The sequence below is a fragment of the Mus caroli genome, chromosome 15, assembly GCF_900094665.2.
Source record: "Mus caroli chromosome 15, CAROLI_EIJ_v1.1, whole genome shotgun sequence".
NCBI classification, from domain to species: domain Eukaryota; kingdom Metazoa; phylum Chordata; class Mammalia; order Rodentia; family Muridae; genus Mus; species Mus caroli.
Window position 1 is genome coordinate 94,741,799 of NC_034584.1, and position 27,499 is coordinate 94,769,297.

A 27,499-nucleotide genomic window follows, 5' to 3' on the forward strand; every position below is an offset into this window, starting at 1 on the left:
CTTTGGGTGGTTTTTTATCCTTGTCCCACCCTTAAGGCCCCAAGATTTCGGGTGGGTAAAGTACGGAGGGGGTTGGGGGTCCCTGCTCCCCCCCCCCTTCTCAGCCTCTGGGCCAAAAGAACTTCCGCCAAGAGTCGCTGTGGTGTGAATCAGAACAATGAGAGAGGGAGGGTTAAAGCACAGGGTCCAGGAGACAGAGACAGAAGCACAGAAGGTGATGGATGGGGACCAGAAGGAAGAGCTGAAAAGGAACAGAGACAGCATGGGGAGGGGTCAGTGACACAACCATGAGAAGAAAAACTAAGCCAATACTGAGAAAGTAGAATGGGAAAGGAGGATGTCGCTCAGAGAACAAGAGACAAAGGTTGCGGGGGGAGAGAGAGCAAGAGTTCCTTAGGCCCTGGTGCCAACTCATGTCGGGTGTGGCCAGTCTGCCGAGCGGAGATGGCGAACTTCCCGTCCACAATAAATAGGAAAAAAACCTGAGTACACCGGTGCATATGGCATCGATCTGCCTGGCAGAAGCATTTTCCTTCCCATTTAAAAAAAAAAAAAAAAAAAAATCCACCGGGAGAGCCCTCCCTCTCCCCGCCCCACATTCATCACTCCTTTGGCCAAAGACATCACCCTCCCCACCCCCCCAAAGCAGAGTTGGCCTCCCCTGCCACCCTCAGTGTCCGGAGCCATACATTTTGTCCCACTCAACTAACGAGTCCAGCTCCTTGGAGGGAGCCCGAGAGCCCACCTTGGCTAGAGCAGCCTCCATGTCTTTGTAGGAGAGGGGCCTCTGCAGTCCGGAGAGGCCCGCCTCGGCTGCTGCCTGCTGGCACAACTGCCCCAGCTCGCCCCCAGAAAAGCCCTGAGTTCCCTGCACCAGGGCGGCCAGCTCCCGCTCGTTCAGCGCACAGCCCTGCTGAGCCAGCGCCCTCTGCAGGATCTGCCCGCGCGCAGCGCCGTCGGGCAGCGCCACGTAGAAGCGCAGCGCGAACCGCCGGCGGGTGGCTTCGTCCAGGGCCGCCGGCCGCGAGGTGGTACCCACCACCAGCACGCCGTCGGCGCGCGCGCCGCAGCTGCCGTCTAGGCAGGTCAGTAGAGGCGCCCGCAGGGAAGCGCCGTCGTCCCGCGCCGGCAGCAGCGCGTCCAGCTCGCTGATGAGCAGCACCGCGGGCGGGCGGCAGCGCGCAGCAGCAAAGGCCGCCTGCAGGAGGCGCGCGCCCTCGACGGCGCCCGAGGCCGCCAGGCCGGCTCCGCGCAGGCGCAGCAGCGTGGCACCTAGCCGGGTGGCGAGGCAGCGCCCCAGCAGCGCCTTACCGCAGCCGCGGGGCCCGAAGAACAGCACCGTCCGTGGCGGGAGCGCGCTGCCGGGACAGGCGGGCGGCCTCAGCAAGGGCCACAGCAGCTCCTCCTCTAGGGCCGCCTTGAGCGCGCCCTGGCCCGCCACGTCCGCCCACTGCACCGGGGGCCCGCAGTCTACCATCTTGCTGCTCACCAGCTCCAGCGCCCCCGGATCCACGCCCTTGGCGGGCTCCCCCGACGGCTCCGCGAAGCCTCCGTGGGCGGCCGGAACCCGCTCCGGGAACTTGTCAAAGGGCTCGAGCTGCGGCGCGTAGGCGGGGGAGCCCAGGACCTTGAGAGGGCCGCCGCCGCCGTACTTGCCGGTCCCATCCTCCGTCGCCCCGGGTGGCTTCGTACGGAACCCGTTGCCCCGACACTCGGCATCGTCCGCGGCGGGGTAGGAGGCGCCGTCGGCCGCGGGGGCCTTGGCCGGCTCGTAAGCGTACTTGCGGTAGCGGGCCTCCGCGCCCTCGTCCACCGCCTTGCGCTTCAGGGACACGCCCTCGGCGGCCGCGGGGAAGCCGTAGGGCGCGGGCCGGGGTGGCGCGGGCGCGGGCAGGGGCGTGGGCGCCGCCAGCCCGGAGGGCAAGTAGGGCGCGGGCGGCGCGGCGGGCGGCGGGAGCGCCCCGTAGCCGGGCTGCGCCGCGTAGCCGGCCGCCGGGTAGTTGTAGAGCGGCGCCGAGGGGCCGTAGCCGGGCGGCGGCGCTGGCTGCAGCAGCGCAGGCGGGGGAGGCGGGGCGAGCGCGGCGCTCGTCTGCGCGCAGTAGCCGGACGCCAGGTACCCGCCTCCGTAGCCCGCCGCGTACTCAGTGGCCGCCGACGGCCCCCCGCACGCGTTGCCCGTGTACAGCGGCTCAGTCAGGTTCCCAGCTACTACCGGGGAGCCCCCGAGGCCGGCGAAGCCACCCGCGCCAGCCGCCTTGGCTCCCGGGAGGCCTTCGTGGAGCGAGGCTAGAGGGTAAGGTGGCTCCGGCCCGGGCCAGGGCTCCGGGTCCCCTTTGGCACCGTTGAGGAAGGCGGCGTCACCGTAGCTGCCCAGGCCCGGGCGCTCGTAGTCCAGGACTCCGGAATACTTCTCGGCGTAGCGCTTGAGGAGGTTGGAGGCTGTGAGGGCGGAAATGTCGTCGTGTGCCCAAGCGTAGTGGCAGCGCTGGCGACCCCCTGGAGGCAACTCCAACTTGTGGGCCGGCGACGGGGTGGTGGAGGAGACGTCCAGGTGCTGCTCTGGCCACTGGTTTAGGGGCTGGGCGTGTTCCGGTGTCCAGTGCATCGTCAACAGAGCTGCAGGCGAGAAGAACAGCGGCTGGTCAGCTCCTGCAGTGGCTCTAGGGACCACTGACAGCTTGGTTAGCCGATGACAGGCTACCCGAGACCCTTTAGACCTAGAGTTAGTTCTTAAAAATAGTTTGCTCTACTCCAAGAGGGATGCAGAAATGCCATGGTCAACCTTCACTCCTGGCAAGTTACCCTGACCACACCAGCTATGGACCCGATCAAGGGAAGGGCCAGACCATGTGAGGCTCACCCATAGCAGACACTTGCTGTTCGCTCACTATGGGCCAGCCACTGCAGCGTATCAAGGTTTGTAAAGATTAGTGCAGCCTGTCCAGAGCTGCTGGATATGAGGTCCAACAGGTTGACATCCTACTCTGTCCACCTTGGCGTTCCCTTGAGATCCAAAGGTCCACCATGGGCCCTGGGGTGTGAGCGTACCCATCAGCCCTGGAAACCGCAGTGGCTAGCCCAGCAACCTTATTTCCTTGCGGTTTGATTTCTTCCGGCCTTTGGCTAAACCTCAATCTTCGGGTCATACCCCCCCCCAACCCACCCAAATTTACATTATGATTCGTAACAGTAGCAAAATTAGAGTTATGGAGTAGCAACAAAAATAATTTAGTGGTTGAGAATTACCATAACATAAGCAACTATATTTAAGGTTGCAGCATTAGGAAGATTGAGAACCACTGGCCTAAAGAAACTAGAATCTGGGGGCTGGAGAGATGGCTCAGTGGGTAAGAGCACCGACTGCTCTTCCAGAGGTCCTGAGTTCAATTCCCAGCAACCACATGGTGGCTCACAACCATCTGTAATTGGGAATCTGATGCCCTTTTCTGGTGTGTCTGAAGACAGCTACAGTGTACTCATATACATGAAATAAATAATAAATAATTTAAAACAAAAACAAAAAAACTAGAACCTGACGGAATGCTGTTTGTTTGCCTGCTACCTGCTCCATCCAAAATGACTCTCATCACCTCACAAACATTATTTGGGACGAACAGATGGTGTGCTGTGGTATGTGAGATAGTACGAGCATGCAGATCATGTCAAGTGCATCACAGGGCTGGTAAAGTATCTGCCTCATCTCATGCTTGGGGACCCGAGTTCTATCACCGGAGGGGTTAAAGATGAACCCTAATTTGTTCTGATCTCCCCAGTCACCAAATGAAGAGGGAGCTGTGGTCAGACTCATTTCACAAAACACCCTTACTCAAAGGGAGCAAAACTATTTGTGGTGTGGGGATCCTAGAGCCAATCTGTGAGATACCACCTTGCTTCTAGACCATGAAGAGGGTAAATGTTCCCAGGCTGTTCCTATACCCTCCTCTAGCACCTATCAAGGCACCAGTCCTGAACCAATAAGAGATGCAGGGCCCAAGAAATAGAACCATGTAGGCACCTGCCTCCAGTGAACCGACCTGGCCCAAGGACAAAATTCCAAAGACAACATAAGCCCATGGCACACTGATTTTACAGTGATTATTTCTCAAGCCCAAAGCTTCCAAACTCTGTGTTGGTATGTGCATATTTTGCTGCACTGGGGTTGGAACCCACAGTCTCCTGCGGGCCAGGTAAACACTCCCAAGCTTCTTGGCAAAATCATATCAATCATATCAAGTCCTGCATGTCCCACTAGGCCTGGGGTTAGATCAAAAGGTATCCCGAATGGTTCAGCCAGCTGAGAAGTCGAGAAAGCAACATCCTTTGTGGAGTAAGGAAATAGAGGTACAGGCCTTGGACCTTGGGGCTCTTGAGAGCATGACACTCCTGGTTAAGGACTCACCAAAAGACTGGTATTTTGATAGCACCATGAAGGGTTACAGGGGGGTGGGGGTGGGCAGTGCATCCCGGATGACAGGACCAGTACATCTGGAACAGCAGGGCTAGTCAGATGCAGCTGTGTCTGCCAGCATTCCTTGCACTCAGGAGCCTGAGCCCTGGTGTTTAACACCAGCCTCAGCTGCACAGAGCAAAGCAAACCACAGGCGGCTCCCTTAGGATACTCTATTGCCACCTGCTGGAGACATCACAACCTACAGAGCTAGACGGGCTCTTGTATAGTGCACACCAACAAAACTAACCACGGTGAGCCTGTAGAGAGGACCAAGAGATGGGGTTGAAGTGTTTCCACTGGCTCTGCACACCCAGCCATAGTGGCAATGGCCGTACACAGCAATGTGGCCGTGCCGTGGCTAATGGCAAAAGACAGCCTTGGAAAGTGAACACCCCCCCCCCCATGTTAAACATCTATATCAACCATGTAGCCAAATGCCTGATGGTCCACAGAGAAGGCATTAGGAAAGTCACTGGCTCCTAGAAGGAAGGTAAGTCCTGGAGGGCGCCAGCAGCCAGACGCACTACATGAGGGGCTTGTTTTTCAGAGCCTCAGCTCTCTCTGAGGGGTTTTCAAAGATGAGAGCCAATCAAAGGAGCAGTTTCCCAGGACGTCCGGTGACAAGTGACCCAGTGACAGGGTCACAGGAGGTAGCATCAGTTACATCAATGCAAGTGTGTCACTACATCAAACCCAGGCTCTGCCCACAGTTACTATTACCTGTGTTCTGGCTCAGAGAAAAAACATGTGACTTTGAAGACCGCGTCTCCCCTGGGTACACAAACCCTACAGAGGAAGAAGGGCCCAGTGAAGGTCCCGGCCTGGACTCGACCCTCGACTCTCTTATCTATCGGGCAGTGTCTCTTCTCACTGTCCAGCCTTGGCTCCAGCAGTCTTCACCCAAGTCCTCCGCTAGGCAGCGCTGGTGCTAACTCATCGCACTAAGGATCCCAGGGGCCCGGTTCCACTTTGACGGGTTCTCCTAGCCTGATTCAGCCCTCAACTTCCTCTGCAGGAGACCCCGTGCTTGACATGGCACCTATACCACTCATTCGATGGCTCTCCTCAGACACTTCAGGTCAAGGTCTCTCTACGTTAGCCAGGAAAAAAGAAACACGAAACCATGGCTCCTGTTTTCACTCTTATCTGCGTCCATATCCACCTTGTGACCAAAAGCTTGACGGTCCACCCACCTCAGTAGATCCCCATCTCGAGCTAGCACAGGATCATCAGTCCAGCCTAACTGCTGTGCACCAGCTCCTTCCCCCTGGTGAGTGTACTCTTCATATCTCCAAGATGACTTCCCTTGGCCCTAGGTCCCCACTAACTGCCAGCCAGGCTCTGAACCCCTTCTTTTGAGGATCGCTGTCTACACGTGGTGACCATGACCTGTTACATGGCCTTTAGGATAGCAGGGAGGCAAGAGCTGTTCCTCCAGCAACTTCTGCTAAGCTGGGTTCTAGAGTGTTACATTCCCCTCAAGCCCAGCAAGGGAAAAGACAAAGATCTGGTCTGAATCCTAGTGTCTAAGGATAGGGTTGAACAAAAAAAGGGAGGGAGGCCAGGCTCCAGCACCTGTGTTCAAGTTGAAAAAAATGGTAGCAAAAGGAGCCTGGAGACACACCAGAAAGCAAGAGTGTGTGCAGCCTTAGGTCCGTGTGCACTTGGAAGTGCCAATATCCAGCAAGAGCACCTGCGAATGCATACAACCCACTGCAAGACTGGACCTGCGAATGCATACAACACATTGAAGACTGCAGACTGGAGTGAGGTCCGTCCTTACAGACCAAGCCACACAGGCTTGGCCTTCAGGATGGGTGGAGATCTGCAACTCCCTCCCCCCTACCAGCCCTTAACAGGTCCACACAGCCACCAGCCCTCCTGCACCCCTCACAACTCATACTCTGTCCTATAGCCCCTAGGTCAGCCAGGCCAGGGGTGAGGGGAGACACAGGACTTGGGCAAGATAGGAGCTTTGAATCAGAAGCATGTTTCAGAGCCAGATTCAGACACTTACAGGGGACCCTGAGCAGACTAACCAACCTTATGGAACCTGTATCTCCAGGTTAAAGGGCATCATATCCAGCAGGCAGAGGGACTGGGGATTCAAAACAACGTGTGAAAAACAGTCCAGGGGCTGGTGAGATGGCTCAGTGGGTAAGAGCACCCGACTGCTCTTCCAAAGGTCCAGAGTTCAAATCCCAGCAACCACATGGTGGCTCACAACCATCCGTAATGAGATCTGGCGCCCTCTTCTGGAGTGTCTGAAGACAGCTACAGTGTACTTATATATAATAAATAAATAAATCTTGGGGGAAAAAAAAAAACAGTCCAAACTACAAATCTCAGGTGGTACCTTTTGGCCCACTGTTGAACAGGTTACTGACCTGGGGGGCAGGGAGGATGGAACAAGCGACTGGCTAGAAGTCTTCCTGCTCTGACAGGACAAGATGGTCCTTATGCCACTTCATAGTCCCCTGCGTTGTGCTTCACCCATGTGAGACAGAAGTGCAGGAAGAGATCACACAGTTGGTTCACAACAGACAGGAATCAAAACTATGGCTCCTGACATCTTCCTGCAATGCCTGTCTCCAAGTCCTTGGTCCTTCAGCCTGAGAGAGTAGCAGCACTAAGGTAAGAGCACACCTGCCCTGGCCTAGGGAAATGGACATAGCTGTCTCCCAGTGCTGTGGGTTTGCTCTTCAAACCTCATGGGAAAACTGTATCCTCCTGGCCAAACAGCCCCGAAATGGCTGTCCCTTTCCCTGTGGATATGCTGCCACACAGCTGCACGTGGCCCAGGGCTGGAAAATAGCTCCTTGGTTAGTGTTTGTGGTCTGCCCTAGTGGTTGGTAGCTGGGACTCTGGAGAAAGCACTCTCTTTCTACACAGGGGTGGTGTGTGTGTGTGTGTGTGTGTGTGTGTGTGTGTGTGTGTGTGTGTATGTATGTGCCCATCTATCTGTGTCTTTCTGTGTGTGTGCATGTGTATACATATGTGTCTCTATGTCTGTCTGTGTATGTCTTTCTCTGAGTATGTCTGTATGTGTCTGTGTCTCTTTCTCTGTCTCTCTGTGTGTCTATATGTGTGTGTTTGTGCATCTGTGTGTGCCTTTCTATCTTTGTGTGTCTTTCTATGTGTGTGTATGTGCATGTGTGTCTCTGTGTGTTTTCCTATTTGTGTCTGGGTGTCTATCTCTGTGTGTCTGTCGGTGTGTGTCTTGTGTATGTGAGTCTGTGTATGTGCATGTGTGTGAGTCTGTGTATGTGCATGTGTGTCTGTGTGTGTGCATGTGTGTCTATGTGTGTCTTTCTATGTGTGTGTCTTTGTGTGTCTGTGTGTGTGCATGTGTATCTGTCTCTGTGTCTGTGTTTTTCTGTGTGTATCTGGGTGTCTATCTATGTGGTATGTGTGTGTGTGTGTGTGTGTGTGTGTGTAGTGGTCCCTGCCTAGCTGTGTGTATGTGTGTAGTGGTCCCTGCCTAGCTTTGCCCAGAGCACAACAGAGCAATCAGTGATTACAGAATTACCGAATAGAAGAAAAAAGTTTCTCCTACAGCCCCACTTCTCAGTGTTAGGAAGTCCAAGATTGCAAAACAGTGATTCCACCTTCTGTGGGTGGTCCCTGGTGTACCAACATCCACAATGTGCCATAGTCCTGCACTGCCTTTCTGAGGTCTTGCCACCTACGGGTGCCCCTCCCATCTCTGTGCACCAGTCAGGGCTTGAGGTCTGATACTCCACGTCTAATTCCAGGGAACCCCACACAATCACTGCATGGCCACCAGCCAGACCTAACCCTCATCTAAGCTTTACACTCTGTCAAGAGCTATTGGCTCTGTGAGAAGAGCCAAACAGTTCACTAAAGCCCTACAGGACTTCTCAAAAACTAAGTCACACAATCTAGTCAGGGTGGGATGGGAACAAAGGGCAGCTACCTTGTCAGCACCCCTCTCCATTCCCAGGAGCCCCTCAGAAATTCTAGGATTCCAGATTCCATTACCCTCTGCTGGGGGTGGGCGGGGAGGGGGGTGCATGGTAGAGAAGGGGCATCTGGTCACCACTCAACCGTGGTGGAGGAGGGCTGATGCCCCCTTCTGGGCAAGCCTCCTCCAGCTCCATTATCTTAGCCTGGAACAAAAGGGCTGAGTGGAGAATCCCATTGTGGGGCCTCTGCATGGAGATCTCGTTAATCTATTCACCGAGGCTCCCACAGGCCTTTTGTCACGGGCTTTTGTCTACAGCTTACAACTCTTGGGGTGGGGGGACGGTCCACAGTCCCTGGCAGAGCCTGAACAGGCCTCACTCCTCTGGACCCTGCCCCTCATGCCAACCCCCAGCTATTGAAAGAGGAGAGACAGTAACTGGAGAACTGGGTACTTAAACCCAGTGCTTATGGTCACCACACAGTAACCTCTTTCCCCAGTTCCAGGCCAGAGAAGAGGCCCCAGCACAGCGGGGGTCCTGCTACTTGGGGGACAGACTGGGGGCCTGGTACAGGACCTAGCATGGATGGGGATCAACGCATGTCTAGGAATTAGAAGTTACTAGAAAAGTGACTGTGGCCCATATTTGCTAAATACACTGTTTTCTCCCTTTGACACTATGGTATCAATCATCATATGACAGCCAATGGCAGGTAGGATGGGGTCGGAGTGTGGCCCAAGTTCACAGCCTTGATCAGCTGAATGTGGTCAGGAAGAAAAGGAGGGAGAAGAAATGGGGCAGTATCAGCCAAAAAATGCATTTGACTTAGGAGGAGCCGGAGTAGTACGAGCTGCTGACTGTGGCTCACAGAGCCTCTGAAAACTAGACGTTCCCCACAAACAACCATGTGACGTGATGTGCGGAGCAAGCTTGACTTAAGCCTGAAAACAGTATACTCCTGCAAACATTCAAATCAAAAGTGAAGCTTCGGGCTGGTGAGATGGCTCAGTGGGTAAGAGCACCCGACTGCTCTTCCAAAGGTCCAGAGTTCAAATCCCAGCAACCACATGGTGGCTCGCAACCATTTGTAACGAGATCTGGCACCCTCTTCTGGAGTGTCTGAAGACAGCTACAGTGTGCTTATGTATAATAAATAAATAAATCTTTAAAAAAAAAAAAAGTGAAGCTTCAAGGCCGGGTGGCAGTGCACGCCTTTAATCCCGGCACTCAGGAGGCAGAGGCAGGCCAGCCTGAACTACAGAAAGAAACAGACAGACAAAAAAAACAACAAAGTTTCTGTTTTGTTTTCTTTTATTTCATTTTAAATCACTACTATTCTCAAAACACTCTGACGACTGTTGGTATTTTTTGGTGTCAACGGGACTCACAGTTGATTTGATGTACTGTATATGGGTGTTTTGTCTACATGTAAACCAACTACATGCCTGGTGTCCAAAGAGACTACAGGAAGGTGTTTGATCCCTTGAGCCAAGAGGTACAAATGGTTGTGGGCTGCCATGTGAGTACTGGGGATCCTGTAGCACCCTGGTCCTATGCAAAAGTAACAGTCTGACCTTTATCTCTAGCCTATTAATAAAGTGTGTGTGTGTGTGTGTGTGTGTGTGTGTGTGTGTGTGTGTGTGTGTGGTGTGTCTTTTTTAGGGCTATGTGTACATTCATGCACATACCAGCAGATGCCAAAAGAGGGCATGATATGCCCTGGAACTAGAATTACAGGCCACACAACATATATGCTAGGAACCAAACGTAGGCCCTCTTTAAGAGTAGTACAAGTTCTTACTGAGACCTGCCTAGTCGGAGTTGTTTGTTTTTTCTTATGAAAGTAAACCGAGGGAGGGAGAAAAGATTTATTCTGGAAGTTCAGACACAGCCAAGGCTATCTGAGTCTGTGCACATCACCCAAGATGGGTCTGCAAAGATTGCAGCCTTGACACAGAATCCTGACCCAAGATGAAAAAAAAAGGGAACAAGTTTGCTGAGCCACAAACAGCGTCCATGCCAGTCCTCTTGCCCTCCCATTCCACAAACATAAGTAGATATTTTCAGGGTCGAGAACAATGCCCTGGAAGCATGGCTGGCCCTGGAAAGGGGACCTCTTCCCTCAGTACCAGCATGTTCTATCTGCACTCACCGCTGCAAGGTTCATGTGCCCACCGAGGACCGGTGGTGCTCTGAGGGAACAGGAGATGCAATGCCCTCCCCAGCTGTCCCTAACTTCACTTCTAGCTCAGAGCCAGAGTAAAGAGCATGGGGCTGCAAAGGGAGTGAGGCAGAGGGGTATGAGAAACAAGCACAGGTCTGAAGTGGGGATGGTAGGACCTGAAAGTTCCTCCTTGGACTGATCCTCCACCTGTCTCTATCCAAGATGCTTATCCTCTGTTAATTGTCTGAGAACAGCATGGGTCTCTTTGCTGAGGGGTGCCAGCCTAACATAAGAATGCAAGCCACTATTCCTCCCAGAAAAAATCCAGAGAAATCAGCCCTGCTCACCCAGAGCCACAGACAGGCTTTTGGCTTGTGCGGTATCTCACAGCTGCCATGTGCTCTCTGCTCAGTAATTTTTCAGCTTGCCAGGATCCTGTTTCTGTCCTGCATCCTTTGCAGCCCTCTGTCGCTAACCCCTTACCTCCTTGGGGGAGGCTGGAAAAAGTCTTCCTGGCCACAAGAACAGAGGTGGATGGACTGAGCTGTGTGTGGTCCTCCTCTTAGGTCCTGATCCTATTTTCCCAGCTCTCCCGACTCCACTCTCCTGCAGGGCCAATCTCCCCCCTCGCCACTGTGTCCTCATCAGCCCATAATATGCAGTGATTTTTCCCACCATAGGGGGCAAAGCCTGGAATAATCTCTGACTACATCTTCTGCCTGCTTTTTAAAACTTTCCCAAAGCCAACAGCTTGAAAATTGTCTAAATTATTATTTCCGATTCCTCTTGTCTCATTTCATCTCTGCATTCGGGGCCCAACACTCCACTCACCCGCCTCCACACATCTCACTCCACTGACTGTGGTGACCAGACACCAGACCAGGCTTTCCGTCCTTACCTCTTCTCTGCCTCTCTAGCTGTGATCCATGCCCCTAGCCGACCTCACAGGCTCATACCCTTGACTCTGACTTCTCTCTCCATTCAGGTATTTGAATCATCACAGCCAGTCTCAAAAATTTGAGCATCACTTGCATATGGATGCAACCTAGGCAGAGTTCTGCAGCCTTAGTTTCTTAACCGAGTTCCACCACGGCCGGCACATGCAGCCTGCAGTCCAACAGTTAACCACCGTCATGAACAAGTCTCAAACTCAAAGCTGAGCACATGCCCAGGCTATCTGAGCACTTGGAAGTAGGAGAAGGGAGTCAGGAGCTCAAAGTCACCCTCAGCTAAGTCATGAGTTTGAAGGCAGCCTTCATGAAACCTTGTCCCAAAACACAAAGACAATACCAAAAGCATGGCCCCAGATCAAAATTCTCCCACCCTCCACACACCCTCAGCTTTCTCCATGGCAGGAGAGGGCAGCTTTCTCCCTTCTGGTTGTCCAGACAGATGACGCTGCCTCTCATCATCCACTCCTTCACACGTTAGCTGCCCCAACTTCAAACTGTGTACAGAGTCTCAGCACCTCAGGGGCATGTCTCACTCACCCCAATTACCACATTGTCTTCTCTGCTCCCTACTAGTCAGGAGGGTGCTCTGAAATGTCTCATGTGTCACCATTCATCCTTCAAAAGCTTTTTTACTTCTCCGTGTGTGTGTGTGTGTGTGTGTGTGTGCACAAGTGAGCATACGTGTGTGTGTTCATGTGAGCATGTGAGTATGTGTGTATGTGAGCATGCATGTGTGTATCTGTACATGTGAGCATGGGTGTGTGTGTGCAAGTGAGCATGTGTGTGTGTGTTCATGTGAGCATGTGAGTATGTGTGTATGTGAGCATGCATGTGTGTATCTGTACATGTGAGCATGGGTGTGTGTGTGTGTGTGTGTGCAAGCGAACATGCATGTGTGTGTGTTCATGTGAGCATGTGAGTATGTATGCAAGTGAGCATGCATGTGTGTATCTATGCATGTGAGCATGGGTGTATATGTGTGTGTGCGTGTGAGTATGTGTGTACAAGTGAGCATGCGTGTGTGTGTGTGTGTGTGTGTTCATGTGAGCATGTGAGTATGTGTATATGCATGTGTTTATCTGTGCATGTGAGCATGGGTATATGTGTGTGTGTGCAAGTGAGCTTGTGTGTGTGTATGTGAACATGTGAGTATGTGTGTGTGCATGCATGTGAGCATGTGAGCATATGTACGTGTATGTGTGTGCAAGTGAGCATGTGTGTATGTACAAGTGTGTGTGTGTGTGTGTGTGTGTGTGTGTGTGTGTGTGTGTAGGCCAGAGGCCCTTACTTTCTGGGACAGCATCTCTTGCTGAACCTACGACTGACAGATTCGGCTAGGCTAGCCACTGAGCCCCAGGACTCCATCTGTTTCTGCCTCCTGGTGCTGGGACTACCCACTGCACTACTGTGCCTGGCTTTCTTTTTCCTGTGGCGAATAAAACTCTGGTCCTCACCATTGCATGACTGACCCATCTCACAAGTCCTTTACCCACTCCTCTCAGATTAGAAGCTGAAGTTCTCTCGTGGCTGAGAGGTCCTGACAGATCTGTCTCCGTAGGGATGGGTGGACAGATCTGTCTGAGTCCTCCGCCTCGGCTGTCATCCCTGTCACAGTGGGAGCTCCCACCCTGGGGTTGTTCATTTTCACCCTCACAGCTCAGCTTCACTTGACACACTGGCCCTCATCCTCATGCTCTTGCCAGCACTTTACCTATAGGTTGCTTCCCCTCCCCTTCCCAACCCCCGTGGAACCACTAAGAAGCCCCACGAGAGTTCTGTGTGCTTTGCTGTTTGTCCCAAGAAGCTAAGACAGTGCCTGGCACACAGTAATTCTTAATAGGTTTTAGGATGGGCAGGTGGGTGGATGAATAGATGGGTAAGTGGGTTGATGAGTGGGTGGGTGGGTAGGAGGTAGGATGGGTGGGTGGGTGGATGGATGGGCAGGTAGGATGAGTGGGTAGGTGGATGGATGAAGTGTGTAGAGTGGGTGGATGGATGGGTAGGTATGTGGGTGGATGGATGGAGTGGGTAGAGTGGGTGGGTGGATGGATGGGTAGATGGGTGGGTAGATGGATTGGCACCCAAAGAGGTTCAAAATTGCTTCTTCTGTCTCCAGACAAGGAAATGGGGTCTCACTAAAATGGTAGGATGGCAAGAGAAGCCAGCAATAGACAAAGAGGGAACCCTGTCTCCGAGAACACCACCAGAAAGCACTCAGCACCAACTGGACCAAAGGCACCCATCCTAGCTCCCAGGACCCACCCCGCCTCCCTCCTCTTGTGTCTCCCTTCAGCTCCCCTCCCACAGGCCTCTGACAGAAGACAAAGGGGGCAACGGAATTCCCATCAAAGGCCACGGACACATGGTAAAGAGATCAGGGCCCTTGGGACCCTGCTTCCTGGAGGTAGTGAGGCCTCCCCGCCAGCCTGGCTCCTCTCCAGGGTGAGGGTGTGGGGGGTACTGCCCCCCGGCCTCCTCATATGTCAAATGCCAAACAGCAGGAGGTCAGCCTGAGCTAAGCTGGCCAAGTGGCCCCCATCTGGGCCATGTGTGCGCACACACGAACTGGGGGGAGGGGGCAGCAAAGAAATCCCTGTCTGTGTCCTCAGTCAGGGTCACAGCCAAGCTGTGACCATCTGTTGTCCTCTTGAGAGGCCAGGCCAGGGGCCAGCACCCTTGAGGAACAAGCAAGCCTTCCACTTTTGCTGAGCTGTAAGATTTGCAAAGACTTCAGTTAGCATCAGTCTTTCTTCTTGGGGGAACACAATGGAGAGCATTGCTCTCCCATCTTATAGGAGAGGAAATAGAGGCAGAGGTTCTCCCAAGCTGTAACAGCCACTAAGGGTAGCATGGGACTCAATCCATGTGTCCAGCCCTTCTCTCTGCTGCAGCTTTAATCCAGGTGCCCTTGCTCAGGATCGAAGTCAGAGAGTCATCAGGCCTGGGCTCCAAAGCCCAGCACCCACCCATTCTCTGGCTGCCTCTCTGCTCCAGTCCAACTGCACCCCGCCTCCTCCTCCAGGAAGCCTTCTCAGGTTGGTAGGCCCACTGACGTCCCTACTTTTCTATCGTAGCTGTCCTAACCCTAACCCTAACCCTAACCCTAACCCATGTCGGTGTCACCAGAGGACAGCTCAGTTCCCCTCACTCAGTCTATAGCCACAGGAACGTATACAACATTTCTAGACAACTTGACAGAAGGAGCATGATGTGACAGGAAAGGTCATGCTTAGAGCAGAGGTGTCATTGGCTCCCAAGCACCTCACTTAAAGCCCCATAGCTTCTAACCCCACACTATCCACAAAACAGCCACCAGCCACCAGCCACCAGCCACAGGGAACTATTTACACTTAAACCCATTAAAACTTAATAAAACTAAAATGTAATTCCAGAGTAGCATTGGCTACATTTCAAGCACTCAACAGCCACGTGTGGTATCTCCATACAGGACGTGACCATGGAAAGTTCTAGATGGGGCTGCTCTCATGGCCACCAGGGCTCTGCTCTGTAGCCTGCTTTGTGGGAGCAGTGGTGGCAGGCCTCAGAATGCAGGCTGTCCCTTCAGCTTCCCTGGTGGCTTTATATCCAGTCACTCTGGACTCCAGCTTCCCTGAGATGGCCTCAGCTTTGCCAGGACAACCCCCTCCCCCAGCCCAGCATGTCTGGTCTGCCCTGCCGGGAGAGAGGAGGGGCAGGCCGGAGAGCAGGACACAAGGTAGGACAGGGCAGTTTGTCATCTGGGCCTCCCTGGGGCTGCTGGGCTTCCCTCCCCCATCAGCTCCTAAGTGCCCCTCCCCCACCCCGCCCACCATCCTCATCCTCAACCAATCCCAAGGACAGATGGGGGTTGGCGGAGGGAGAGAAATGTAACCTCGGTGAAAGCTCCGTCAAATGACAAGACAGTCCGGGGGTCACAGCTGTGTCCCCTGAGGCCTGGACAGTCCATGCCCAGCCTTGATGTCTGGCCAGGCCTGGGCTGAAGTGGATCTCTGCAAGGGGAGTGAGGGGGTGGGGAGAGACAATGGTGAGTCCTAGGAGGAGATCATCTCAGATGGGTTATTCCAACAGATGCAACCCAGTCCCACCACTTAACACGGTGGCACACCCACACTCCCATTCACTAGCTCTGACCAGGTAGAGATGCAAATGTAAGACTCCCTCATCAGCCGGACCAGGTAAGGGAACAGCTTGTTCTGAGCTTAATCCTTGTTCCAGGCTAGCTGAAGATCCTTTGTCTCTGTCCAGTGGTCTGAGCAGGGTGGACATCCCCCCCAACCCCCTCCCTCAGCGCGCGCGCGCGCGCACACACACACACACAGAGCTGCTTTCACAAACCCCCTCTCATAGTCTCTGGCCAATCACAACACTGACAAATAAGTCCCACTGTCCAACAGCCCCCAGGGAGTGTATTAGCACATTGGAATGGCTCAACCCTCCACTGACAAAGCCTGGAGCCTAGGGAAGAGCCACAGCAGGAGGGTGGGGCCTTTGGGGAGCTACCCTCCCCCCGCCTCCCCATCCCCGGAAGAAGCTTCACATTCTGGGGCTCAGAGAAATTTGGGGGGGGGAGGCTCAGCTCCAGCAGTGAATAAGCAATGCATAAAATCCCAATTTACACACTCACTGAACAAACAGACCGTCCACAACCCGGGGAGGCCAGGAGGACGCCCAGGGCCCCTCCTCACAACTCTCAGCGGTGATGAGGAGGCTGAAGCTGGATACAAGGCCTGACCACAGGGGCTCAGGGACCCGCCAGTGCCTCCTGTGACCTGGTTGCCTTGGGGGTATCTCAGCTAGGCCCCAGCAACCTTTGTCCACTCCAAGTCTGTCCTCTGGTGCCAACGGCCTGACTTCCAGACCAGAAGGCCTCTTTCTCCCGCCCCCTTTCCCAGCTGCTCCACCCAGCTCTCCCAGGACCATCTCCAGGTGCTGTCCCTACTAAGGAAGGCCCTAAGGCCTGTCCGTCCACTACCCCATCTTGCCCCCAGGACAGGGCAATACCCAGAAACACTGGGCTTTCAGGGCTGTATCTTTCCATAAACTATCTCCCTGTGGAAGCTAAGGAGAAAGTACCAGACTAGTTACTATCCCCATGTCTTCCTCAAAGAAAGCACAAACTATTCTGCTCATGCCTATGCCTGAGTGAGAGACATCATCTGGTAGAAAAGAAATAAATGGTTTTTTAGACAGCCACACCATTTCAGATGCCAGGCGATTAGCCAGGGACCTCAGAAGGGGGGCTCACCAGAGCTGTGTGTACCTCTTGCCTGCTGGAGATGGGATAAAGGAATGGCAGAATGTGTTTCCTGGATTAAAAAAAAAAAAAAGTGACTCCAGGGGCTGGGAACAGCTTAGAGGGCAGGACAGCCCAGCCCACACTGTCCTGGAGCAACAGTTGCAGTCAGTCAGGGATAGAGTTACTCCTGGGTCCCCAAGGAAGCTGCAGGAAGGAGTGAGGATAGCCCAGTGTGCTTCCGAAATACTGAAAGGACACACACACACACACACACACACACCATCCAGAAATCCCAAGAACAGAAGGAGTGAGCAGACATCACTACATTTTCTACACTCTCTCGGGGCTACTATAGAAGGAAGGATGTGGTATAAGCCCTATTCTACAGCAGGGCACGCTCCCCCTCTCCCCTCCTTCTTGTTACCTGCTGACTCTCAGAGTCCTGACCTATACAGTTTAGACCCACCATGGAGCCGAGGGAGGTAGGTAGGTATTAAACAGCCAAGCAGAAGAATGGCCACGACTGGAGCTCTCTCAGGCCCTTGTCGCCCAGAGAACAACTGTGGTCTGGGGGAGAAGGATCACAGACCTCCTTCCTGCCCACGGCTTATCTGTGGAAGAGTGAGCACACACATGACACTGGTCTATGAGATGAGTGACAAGTCTGGATCTCCGATCTCTCCTCAAGGTGAACTGGTAGGGAGGGCAGCGTGCCTTTTCAGATCATGCTGGTAGGAGCTAGGGCTGAGCAGGTAGCAGGCAGGGACAGGGGCAGGGGCAGGTTTGAACCAGCTACCCCAGACTCTGTTCTATGCTCCAGCCTGAGAGAGACCTAGGAAAAAAGGTGCTTTCTCAGCCAGAAAAACAAAACTAAACGAAAACTAGAAAACCAAAACCCAGCAGATCTAAAGGGCAACTCCGGAGAAAGGGCCAACTTAAGAGCTGCCTGCCAGCCCTGGGAGAGCAGTCAGGTCTCACCGATCTGTGGACCTGACAGCCCCTGAGAACACAGAGCTTCCCAGGCTAGCCCAGCCAGCCCCTGGCTCCTCCAGTCTATATCTTGGGACATCTTTCACCAGCTTCTCCTCTGTCCATATGGAACCTCAGAGCCCTCATAATGCCTTCTCTGTCACCGTGAAACGGTGCAAGCAAGATCCCCTGCTTGTGTTACAAGTCCCTCCTGAGAGTCCACTGACTAAATCCAACCCATCCCAACCTCCCCTTTTTTACTATCCCTGTGACCTGAAGAGCCAAGAACCCAGGTGACGATCTATAGGGCCAGCTAGGGTGTCCAAAGACCTTGGATGCCACACAATCCCCTCCAGAGTTACCTAAGACTGTCACTACCCAGGAGCCACAGCCCATATCGTAAGGCACCTAGTTCCACTGACATTCTCTGAAACTGTCCCCTACAGCTGGTGCCACATTGAGCCTTCTGCCTCTACTCTCCAGCCCTTCAGTCTGGCTACCAGAGAGGTCCCCCAGCACGGAGTACAAAGCCAGTCCAGTCAAGAAACAGATAGAATCCCTTAAAGTGGTTCCAGTTAGGAGATCAATTCTTTCTTCTGACCAGTCTCAGGCTTGTCATCTCAACTCCGAAGTCACTGCCAGTCTACCCTCTGAGCCACCTGTGCGTACTCCGCCAGGCTTCTGTCTGTCCATTGCCTCTGCCCTGAACACCTTCCTACAGTCTGCACCGAGGAACTCCCAAGCCCAAGCGTAATTCCACTTTGGCTCTGAGGCCATCCCCGGCTCCCTGCTCCGCTGTCCCACCATTTAGATGCTTATTGACAGCTGCTGTCAATTATTAAACCGAGCTCCCCTCCCGGTTTGACACCCTTGCGCATGAGTCTCCTAGACCTAGCTGTCTGACCAAGCACCCCCTGCCACTTCCCCTATGCTTGCTTCTTATCCTTTCCCTCCCCCAGGTACAGATGGTATGTGTGAGGGGAATTAAGGCCTTAGGGCTAGAGGCTGGTCCATACCGCTTTTCAATAGCAATTTAAGGACAGCTGCCTTCTGGAGCTGCGGGTTCTACATCCTCAGGTTCAAACAACTACCCAGCAAAAGCACTTCAGAAAAAAGACTCCCAGCCTGCACTGAGCCTATCTCTGTAATTACTTTTTGGAGAGATGCCTTGGGCTTTCCTCTGAATACTCAAGGACCTGTAGTTGAACCCTAGGCTGGCCCACCTCAAACTAACTGCCCCCTGGGGGCTCGGCTCCTCCTCATTTCTGCAGAGAGAGCAGTACAGGTCTGTACTAAGGGCTGTTAGGGACCTGTGGGGAAGACGCAGGCACTGAGGAAGAAAGCTGTCAGCTGCTGTTCTGCTGAGCTGGGGTCACTGCTTTCTAGCAGTCTGTCTTTTTGTGGGTCTGCACGGAAGGTTCTCCACCGACCTTTGGGGCTTAGTGCTGGATGGGCAGGAGAGAAGAAACCATGAGGGGGCTTGGCCAGATTTTAAGCCATAGGCCCTTTTGGTGGCTGGGGAGTCTGTGATCTGTTCTCAAAAATACTTTTCATTGTACAAATAAGACTGCATTTGGGCTGGTGAGATGGCTCAGTGGGTAAGAGCACCCGACTGCTCTTCCGAAGGTCAGGAGTTCAAATCCCAGCAACCACATGGTAGCTCACAACCATCCGTAACAAGATCTGACTCCCTCTTCTGGAGTGTCTGAAGACAGCTACAGTGTACTTACATATAATAAATAAATAAATAAATAAATAAATAAATAAATAAATAAATAAATAAATAAAGACTGCATTTGTCTGCAAGTGAAGAGTGGCGTTTGAAAACTCTCCTGATCCAGGAACTTCTCAGAGGTCCTGGTCAGGGGCCCAGAGTCTCCCTCAAAACTCCGTGTTCCACCTCCACTCAGCCAGCCCTAGGATCTAGTTGCCTTGAGTTGGTGTGGGAGGGCTCTAAGAGGCTCAAAGTCTGGTTGGTCTTTTTCCCTGGCCCCAAAAGTGCCCCCATTCCTGCACCTCATGGTGCTGTATGAGAGATGAGAGACACACCCTCACAGTGTCTGTCTGACCAAAGGTGAGAAAACAGGCCCAGGCAGCCCTCCTCCAAATCCCCAGGCAGGCAGCCCTCCCAGCCTCTCCTCAGCCCTGGGGTGCTGGGCTGAATCACTCAGCTATGCAGCCAGGCCGGTCCACCTGGGTGTTGAGTAGGAAGGGCTGGTCCCAAGGAGATGACTCCCATAGCTGCAGGGCCGCCTGGAGAGAGAGAGCAGGAGAAACGGGGGAGGGGGGGGGGGAGGTCGCTAAGCAAGGACTGAGCAGCCACGGCCACCCCTCTGCTTGTTCGGGTGGGTTCTCAGCATATGACTACCCACTGCTATATGCCCGGTTTTCACAAGAATCCGAGGGAGGGTGGATCTGTTCCCTTGTAACAGATATGGAAATTGAGGAGGTACAGTTCCCTTGTCTAAGTCAGCAGGCGGGCCAAAGGGATGCCATTCGATTTAACAGCTAACAAAAAAAACGGAGATACCACTTGACTCCTCCATCCAAATTGGCCTCCCTCACCATTTGTAAGGCTCCCTAAAACCTCCTCCCATCCAGTCAAACCCAGAGCTCAACACCCTCTAAAGCTGTTCCTGTGGCCAGGGCTCTGAGGACCTTTGCCCTCAATGTTAACTCCAGACAGTGGTTTGAGTCACTCTCACACTCAGAGAAAGTGACCACCACTTATCACCCCTTGACAAATAGCAAACGTTCCATGAAATATTTCTGGCTTCGTGCAAGGTGAGCCTGAGAGAAGATTCTAGAAACCCGGAGATGCTGTGTTCCCCACCCACAGGGACACTGGACTTCCAACACTGCCTTTCCACTGCAGCTATCCCGTCCTCTGGGAAGCTCTCTTGCAGTTCCCACATGGGTGGGCACCTGCTGGATACCTAATGGGTCCCAAGCTGAACTCCCAGACTCCCTCACCCCCAGTAACCCAGATTCATGTTTCTCGGTGAGGGACTGGGGATCTAAAGCTCCAGCCTGAAAAGGGTGGGACAGTAGGAAAACAAGAAACAGAAGAGGCCATGCCCACAGGACACAGTCTGTCTGCAAAGGAAGCTCTTCTAGAGAGAGAGGTCCTGGAGCTTTAAAATCTGAGGCTCCTTGCTAAAACTCACACCAAAGCTGGGTCTCATGGCCCATATTTCACATGGGAAAACAAAGTAGGAGAATTTCTGGAAGCCTGAGGCCAGTCAGTGCTACAGTGAACCCTCTAGGCCAGCCTAGGCTACACAGTAAGACCCTGACCTTAAAATAAATAAATATAAAATTAGTTAAAAATAAAGAAATCGAGAGACAGAGAGAAAGAAAGAAGCAGACAGGTACCCCATCCTTAAAGGAGTGGCTGAACCATAAAGGTTCTGACCTCCTGTCTGGCCAAGATATGAATCAGAAGTAGAATACCCATCTGGCAAGTACTAGGTCCCAGGTTCAAGGCCCAGCACTACTTCCCACAAAAGGAGTGATGTCTAAACAAAAGGAGTGATGTCTAAACAAAAGGAGTGATGTCTAAACAAAAGGAGTGATGTCTAAGCTGGTGGCTCACACCTTTAACCCCAACATTCATAAGGCAGAGGCAGGCAGATCTCTGTGAGTTCAAGGCAGCAAGGGCTATAGAGTAAGATGCTGTCTCCAAATAGCATTACCAGAACAGACCGCTATCCCTATCCAGTTCGTTCTTTCTCAGACTAATCCCCATGTGCCCTCTGCTATGACCAGTACAAACACCCTTGCTAGAGGCCCTATGCACTTGAACTTCTTAGCCATAAGATGTTCAAATAAACTTCCACTCGTGGAAAATCCCTAGCTTCTGGTAATTCCGAGAAGCAAAGCCATCTATGAACTGCCACAGCTCTGTGGAACGAGGCAAAAGAGGCGATTTCTCCTGGTGATCAGGGTCCCTAGAGAGCTCATCTGTCCCCAACAGACATCTACAGGTGGGGATGGAGTCACAGCCTGCGGGGGCTGGGGGCAGTTGGGAAGTGTACAGTAACCACTAGTTTTTCCCCCTATGACCTCAGGAAACAAACACCTCCCCAGACTCTTGAGCATCCAAGGGTCAAAAGGGACTCCTGAGCTTCAGGAAGACCAGTGCTAAGTGACCTTTGTCCCAGTTGCCTGGTGATTCCCACTGACACAAACTCCCAAGGACAAGCCCCTTCCCAGGGTTCCTGTAACGACAGTTGGCCTTCCTCCCAGCCTCTTCCCAAACCACGCTGTACAGTTCTGAGTGGCCACACCCTCAGAAGTTCCCTTCTATTCAGGAAATCTTGGGACCAAATCCTGTCTTTGCCTCATTGCTGGTGCCCAGCATCTCGCAAGTTCCTTGAAGGTGACATCACATAAAAACAATGGATGGGTGTTGGATGAACCACCTTTGAGCATGGCCTCCAACCACAGAGCAACCACTGTTCATGTTAGAGGCCTGTGTCAGGCAACACTGGAGCTGGCCTCCCCTACCCCTCGCCCCTAGTGTGAGGCTGAGACTTAAGAGAGCTCTAGGGGCCGGCGAGACAGTTCAGTGGGTAAGGGTGCTTGCTGCTAAGCCTGACAACCCGAGTTCCACCCCGGAACCCCACATGGTAGGAAGAGAACCAATTCCTCCAAGTTGTCTCCCGACTTCCGCATGTGTGCAGAGACACAGACACACAACCAACCAATCAATCAATGTGAAAAATGTTTTTGAGAGAGATTAACTCTGGCTCCAAGTATGAAAACCTTGTTGATGTGGGAGAAATCTCAGGGAGCACAGCTGATGCTCTCAGGGAGCACGGCTGATGGTCTCTCGAACACGACTGAGATCCATACAAGACGGTGGTAGGTTGCTGCATCACCACAGAAGGTAGGAATCTATCCAGGGGTCAAACGGTAAACCATGGTCTCTTCCTTGTGTCAATGACTAATCTTGTCACTGGTCTAGGTGTGCCAGGCCCTGAATAGAACAGAAGAAGGCAGGCCTCTGTCTCCCAATTCCTGCAGGGAGTCACCCTCCTGCCTGCATGATTCCTGAGTCCTGTTCTTTATCCCGATGCTGCCTGGGAGTCCAGGACTAGCCAATATAAAGTAGGCTTGGGGGGTGTAGAGATAAAACCCAGTGCTAGAGTACCCACCTAGCGTGCACAAGGCTCCAACTCGAAGCTACAGTACTGTAATAAGTGACAGAAACAAACAGAGTGAGTGTGAGCTCAGCTCTTCACTGTGAACTCCTACCCACCACCAGCTCACAGGTGAATTCTAAAGCTGTCCATGGCTCAGAACTGAAGGCAGCACGCTGCTGCAGTGTTTTCTTGGTGTGGCAAGCCAGGGGAATGTCCCCTCCAGAGCAAGCACAGCCCTATGGACTGGGTCATTCAGGAACACCAGCTCCCTGATCCCTGCTCATTCACTTTCTCACTGGGACGCTCAACACCTTCCACTCAACACCTTCCTAAGCTCACTTCCCAAGGGGATCTTAGCGCTTCCAAGCCACACATCAGACGGGGGGGGGGGGGGGGGGAAGAAGCCCAACCTTGATGGGGCACTGTGATCCCTCCCTCCCAGTTGACAGCTGTGCCAGCAGCTGGCATGCTTGGCAGGTGGCTCATGCAGTCCCCTGCCAGTGACACCCTGCAGTGCATACAGTCCCCTGCCATGGGACGAACACCTAGTGAGGTCAGAAAACCTTGGTTGTCCTCAGAATCTCAGAAGGGCAAGACCAGGGGAGGGCTTCTGGAGCCGTTAAAGGAGAATACAGAGTATCATGGTGTCAGCTCGTGACAGTGCACTTTTCCTGGGGACGCTTTCATTTCTGCAGGCTCTGTAAGTCAAAACATAGAGACCCACAGTTTGTTATTTTACCCTAGTGGCTCAGAATCCAACCCAGAGCCCAGCAATGGTGAGGCTCTCCTTTAGTCTTAGCTCTCAGGAGGCAGAGGTGGAGGCGGAGGCAGAGGCAGGCAGATCTCTGAGTTCGAGGTTAACCTAGTCTACTAATTGAGTTCTGAGACAGCCAAGCTACACAGAGAAACTCTGTCTTGAAGAGAAAAAAAGTTCAACCCAGGACCTTGTACATTCTAGCCAAATACACTACTGCTGAGCTAACCTCCAGCCCTCTCGCTAGACTCTGGTTCTGTGTACTTAAACATAAGCCCTACTCACCAATTCTGAAACTCAAGCTAACTCTGTCTTACTCCTGGTTATGGTGGGGATCACCACATATACATATACTGTAGCACTGAGATATTCCCGGGCCCTTTTTATTGTTGGTGATAGTGGTTGGTTTGAGACAAGAATCTCACTCTGTGACCCAGACTAGCTCTGAACTCGAGATCATTCTGTCTCAGCCTGTTTAGTGCTAGGATTACAGGGGTGAGTCCTCACATCCAGTTTTACAGTGGTCCTCTTTCTTCCTTGCAGGGAAAGCCTTGGAATTCGGTGTCACACAGTTTGGAGAATCCTCTATCTTCCTAACCCTCTAGTTCCCAGGAGACAGCAGGGTCAACCATTACTAAGACTGCAGGTGACTATGGCTCACCCTTTCCCCTGACTTCTGCCCACTGGTGGCAGGAGCTATCAAGGCAACAGAGCAAAGGTAGGCCAGGCCTTGGACACCTTCCAGTAGCCCTGGGACCTTCCTGAGCCATCCTTCTGTGGAGCCTGTCTTTCATTAAATAAGGTGACGAAGTCATTAAGCGTCAAGGCAAGAAGAGGCAAAATCCTGCTGGAGGGGTCAGGGAAGGAGGGGGCAGCCAACCTACCTGTCCCCTGACCTCCTTCATGACCAGTGGGGTGGGGGTGGGGGGTGGGGGGAGACTCCTCAGGATCCAGAGCTGCTGTAGTAGGAACTAGTGGTGGGGAGTTGGGGGTGTCTCAGCCAGATAATAAGCAATTGTTAATGTGATCCATATGGGTCCTGACTGGCCTCTCTGTTTAACAGGATGATAAGGGCGGGGGGTGGGGGGGGAGAATGCAGGTCTGTGGAGAAGGAAAGGAGCAAAGTCCTCCCTGGACTTGGGGGGTGGGGAGGGTCACTAAGTAGGAGGAGAGAAAGAAAGGAGGAGCTGAGCCACTCAGGGGGCTCCAACACCCAGGAGGACAGAGCTTCTTGCCCAAAGTGACCGGATTCCAGGTTTTGCGGACCACCCGGTCAAAGTCTTCACAAAGCTCCTTCTCCTCACCCAACCAACATTTATGGGTACCCAAACGGTACAAAGTACATGGTGAGGCAGGCGCAAGTGTATATACACTGGCCTCCTGGAGGCAGAGCCTAATTTGGACCCAGCCACAACGGAAAAAAGATACAGGTGCAACACTAGGAGACCGTGGAGGGAGGGGCAAATGGTAAAGCTGGGGACTCTGGGGGAGGCTACCCAGGGGGATATGAGGCATCCTAGCTGGGCCTTGAAGAATGAGGAGGTTGTGGCAAGACCGGGACAATGGAGAAGGCATTTGGCCGAAGGAACAGCAGGAGCAAAGGCAGAGAGGCGTGAAATTGCGTGGAGAGCCTGAGATTCAGCAATAAAGCTGCAGCCAGGCAGGGGAGGGGAGGGACTCTTGGTCCATGAAAAGCTGTGGCCATGGATGACCAGGAGAGAGGCAGGAACGGACTCTGGAATACCACGCTGGAGTCTGGGTTCCTCTCTCTTGCTTTCCATTCTGCTGCCTTGATCTGGCTGGGTACTGGAATTGTCTGACTAGGTGACCCTCATTCTGACCAATATCCTCCCCAGAGCCAAAGAACATGCAGGTCCTTGGAGGCCCACGGCATCCCTGGTCATCCAGCCCCTCTCCTACTCCTAGGGACATTGAGAAGGAGCAACTCCAATCCTGCCTTTCAACTAAACTCCCCATTGGCCCAAAAGGGCTTTCCTCAGAAGACTGTACAGTAAGGGCGTGAGGGTCGCCTCTGGATGCTGAGGGCACCAATGGAATCAAGTAGAAAGAAATGAAATGGTGCTAAATGTGGGTAAGGGCGATTTACGAGGCCTGTCACACCGCCCTCCCGGGCCATCCAAGCAAGACCCTCCCCTTTCTTCGGGCGACTGGAGAAAGTCCCGCCCCGCCCCCCTGCCCACAGCTCAGGGTGGTCGAAAACTCGCTCTCCTGGAGCACTGCAGATCGGCACCCCCTTGCACCCCGTTACGGCTGTCCCAGGGGGCAGGACTAAAACCCAGAGAAGAACGTTCGCGCCCTACCTAGGGGTACTGGGGTGACGGGAGGTTCCGGAAGGATGCTCAGGGGGTTTGGATGGGATTCTGGCAGGGTTCAAAACTACCCCGTACAGTCAGAGGTCTTTGGACTGCAGTATCTCCAGGCCCACTCCAAATACTGGGTGGCTCTAGGGGAGGTGTCAAACCCCGGGAACCGAGAATCTCCCAAACTGTAAACCTAAAGTGGGAAGGGGAGCAGATCCCCACTTCTAGCTACGGGGCTGAAAGCAGGAGCCCGCTCAGCCTCTACTGCCAGTGCGGACAACACAAACATTCTTCCGTCCTCTATTCTCCTCCAAATTAGGTATCCATGGAGACAGGGCCGGCAGCCTGACAGCCCCACGGCCTAATCCTGATTTAGTGACCGTCCCTTTAACAGCCCACCCACCCGCCCACCCACCCCTGCACTCCGGGCCTCAGCGGGGCGCAGGCTCCAGGCTGCTCTCGCTCTCCCCGGCGCTTAACGCTCACAGGCCCTCCGCCAGCGGGAACCACTAGACCCGGAGAGGTCCGGGAGGAAGCCAACATATATTAAGCTCTTACTGTGTGCCCAACAATCTACAGAGGACCCTCTAACAAGGGTCTGGAAGTGGGAATCTCTGCATAGACCATAAGGCTCTAGGAGTAGGGAAGTTTAAGGGGTTCTCGCAAGAGCTGGGAACTCCGAGGGGCTCCGGGTAACCAATGGTCCACTGGTGAAAGTAAGCGCAGTTTCGTGCAACACCCCAACTCTGAGCTGGGACTACTGTCCCAGCCTGAGGAGAAACGAAGGGCGTGTGCGTTAGGGGCGCAGGGACCGAAATGGCCTCAGTCTCCTGTCACTGCCCCGTCACGATGCTGGGGAATCTCCAGGCCAGTAACCCAGCCCCCACCCCCTCCCGCACACACAGGGGCCGCTGGACAAAGACCTGACGGAGTGGGAGGGGCCTGCGGGCCGGCCCTCGGGCTCAGGCCGCGGGACCCTTCTGGGACCCGAACCCGCAAATCCTAGCTCCCTCTCCCCAAGCCCACAGACTTCCCAGAGTCCGCCGCTCGCTAACATCACCTCCTCAGCTCCAGACCGGGCGGTGAAGCGGGTTCCCGTCGGCGACCGAGGGGCGATCTCAACTGGTCGCCCCCCTTCCTCCGGGGAAATGACCCTGGGCTCCCACGCACCCTCTCAGGTCTCTCCCGGCCTTGCCCTCCGACCTCCGCCTAGTTGGAGCCCCGGCCCCTCAGCCCCCGCCCTCCCTGGGCCTCGCACGGCCCCGCGCCCGCGGACAAAGCTCTGGACATCGGACCGCACAGTCGCCACCCCCTGACCCCCGGCCCGCGCGCTCCCGCGCCTACCCCCTCCCTGGCCTGCGACGCGTACCTCGGCATCCCGGCCGGGTCCTAGGTGAGTGTGCGCGGCCTGGGGGGGCGTCCGGCCCAGGGACCGGGGCGGAAGCGCGGGCCGGGGGCGACGGGCCAGGGCTGGGGGTCAGCGGCGCTCACCATCCTGGGGCCGCTGCTGCTGCTGCGGCTGCTGCGGCCGCCGCGGCCGGGAGCGGGACTGGGCAGTGGGGGTGGCCGGACAAGGGGC

At 54.0% G+C, this 27,499-nt stretch overlaps 1 protein-coding gene across 2 annotated transcripts; it reads right to left on the reverse strand.

Moving 5' to 3' along the window:
* Window positions 1-670: 670 nt before the first annotated feature.
* Window positions 671-27,499, reverse strand: Fignl2 (fidgetin like 2). Of its 2 annotated transcripts, none has more exons than XM_021184206.2 (2): window positions 27,290-27,499; window positions 671-2,616 (listed from the first exon to the last, which is right to left on the reverse strand). In XM_021184206.2, the coding sequence occupies exon 2, from the start codon at window positions 2,603-2,605 to the stop codon at window positions 671-673; it is 1,935 nt and encodes a 644-aa protein (XP_021039865.1). In that variant the 5' UTR covers window positions 2,606-2,616; window positions 27,290-27,499. The 2 variants fall into 2 exon arrangements, with proteins under 2 accessions (XP_021039865.1, XP_029325981.1); XM_029470121.1 differs by lacking the exon at window positions 27,290-27,499 and adding an exon at window positions 6,838-6,921.

What these genes read in the sequence shown, in the direction of transcription:
- Fignl2 (XM_021184206.2), bottom strand. Translation starts at nt 2,605, where the DNA reads ATGCACTGGACACCGGAACACGCCCAGCCCCTAAACCAGTGGCCAGAG.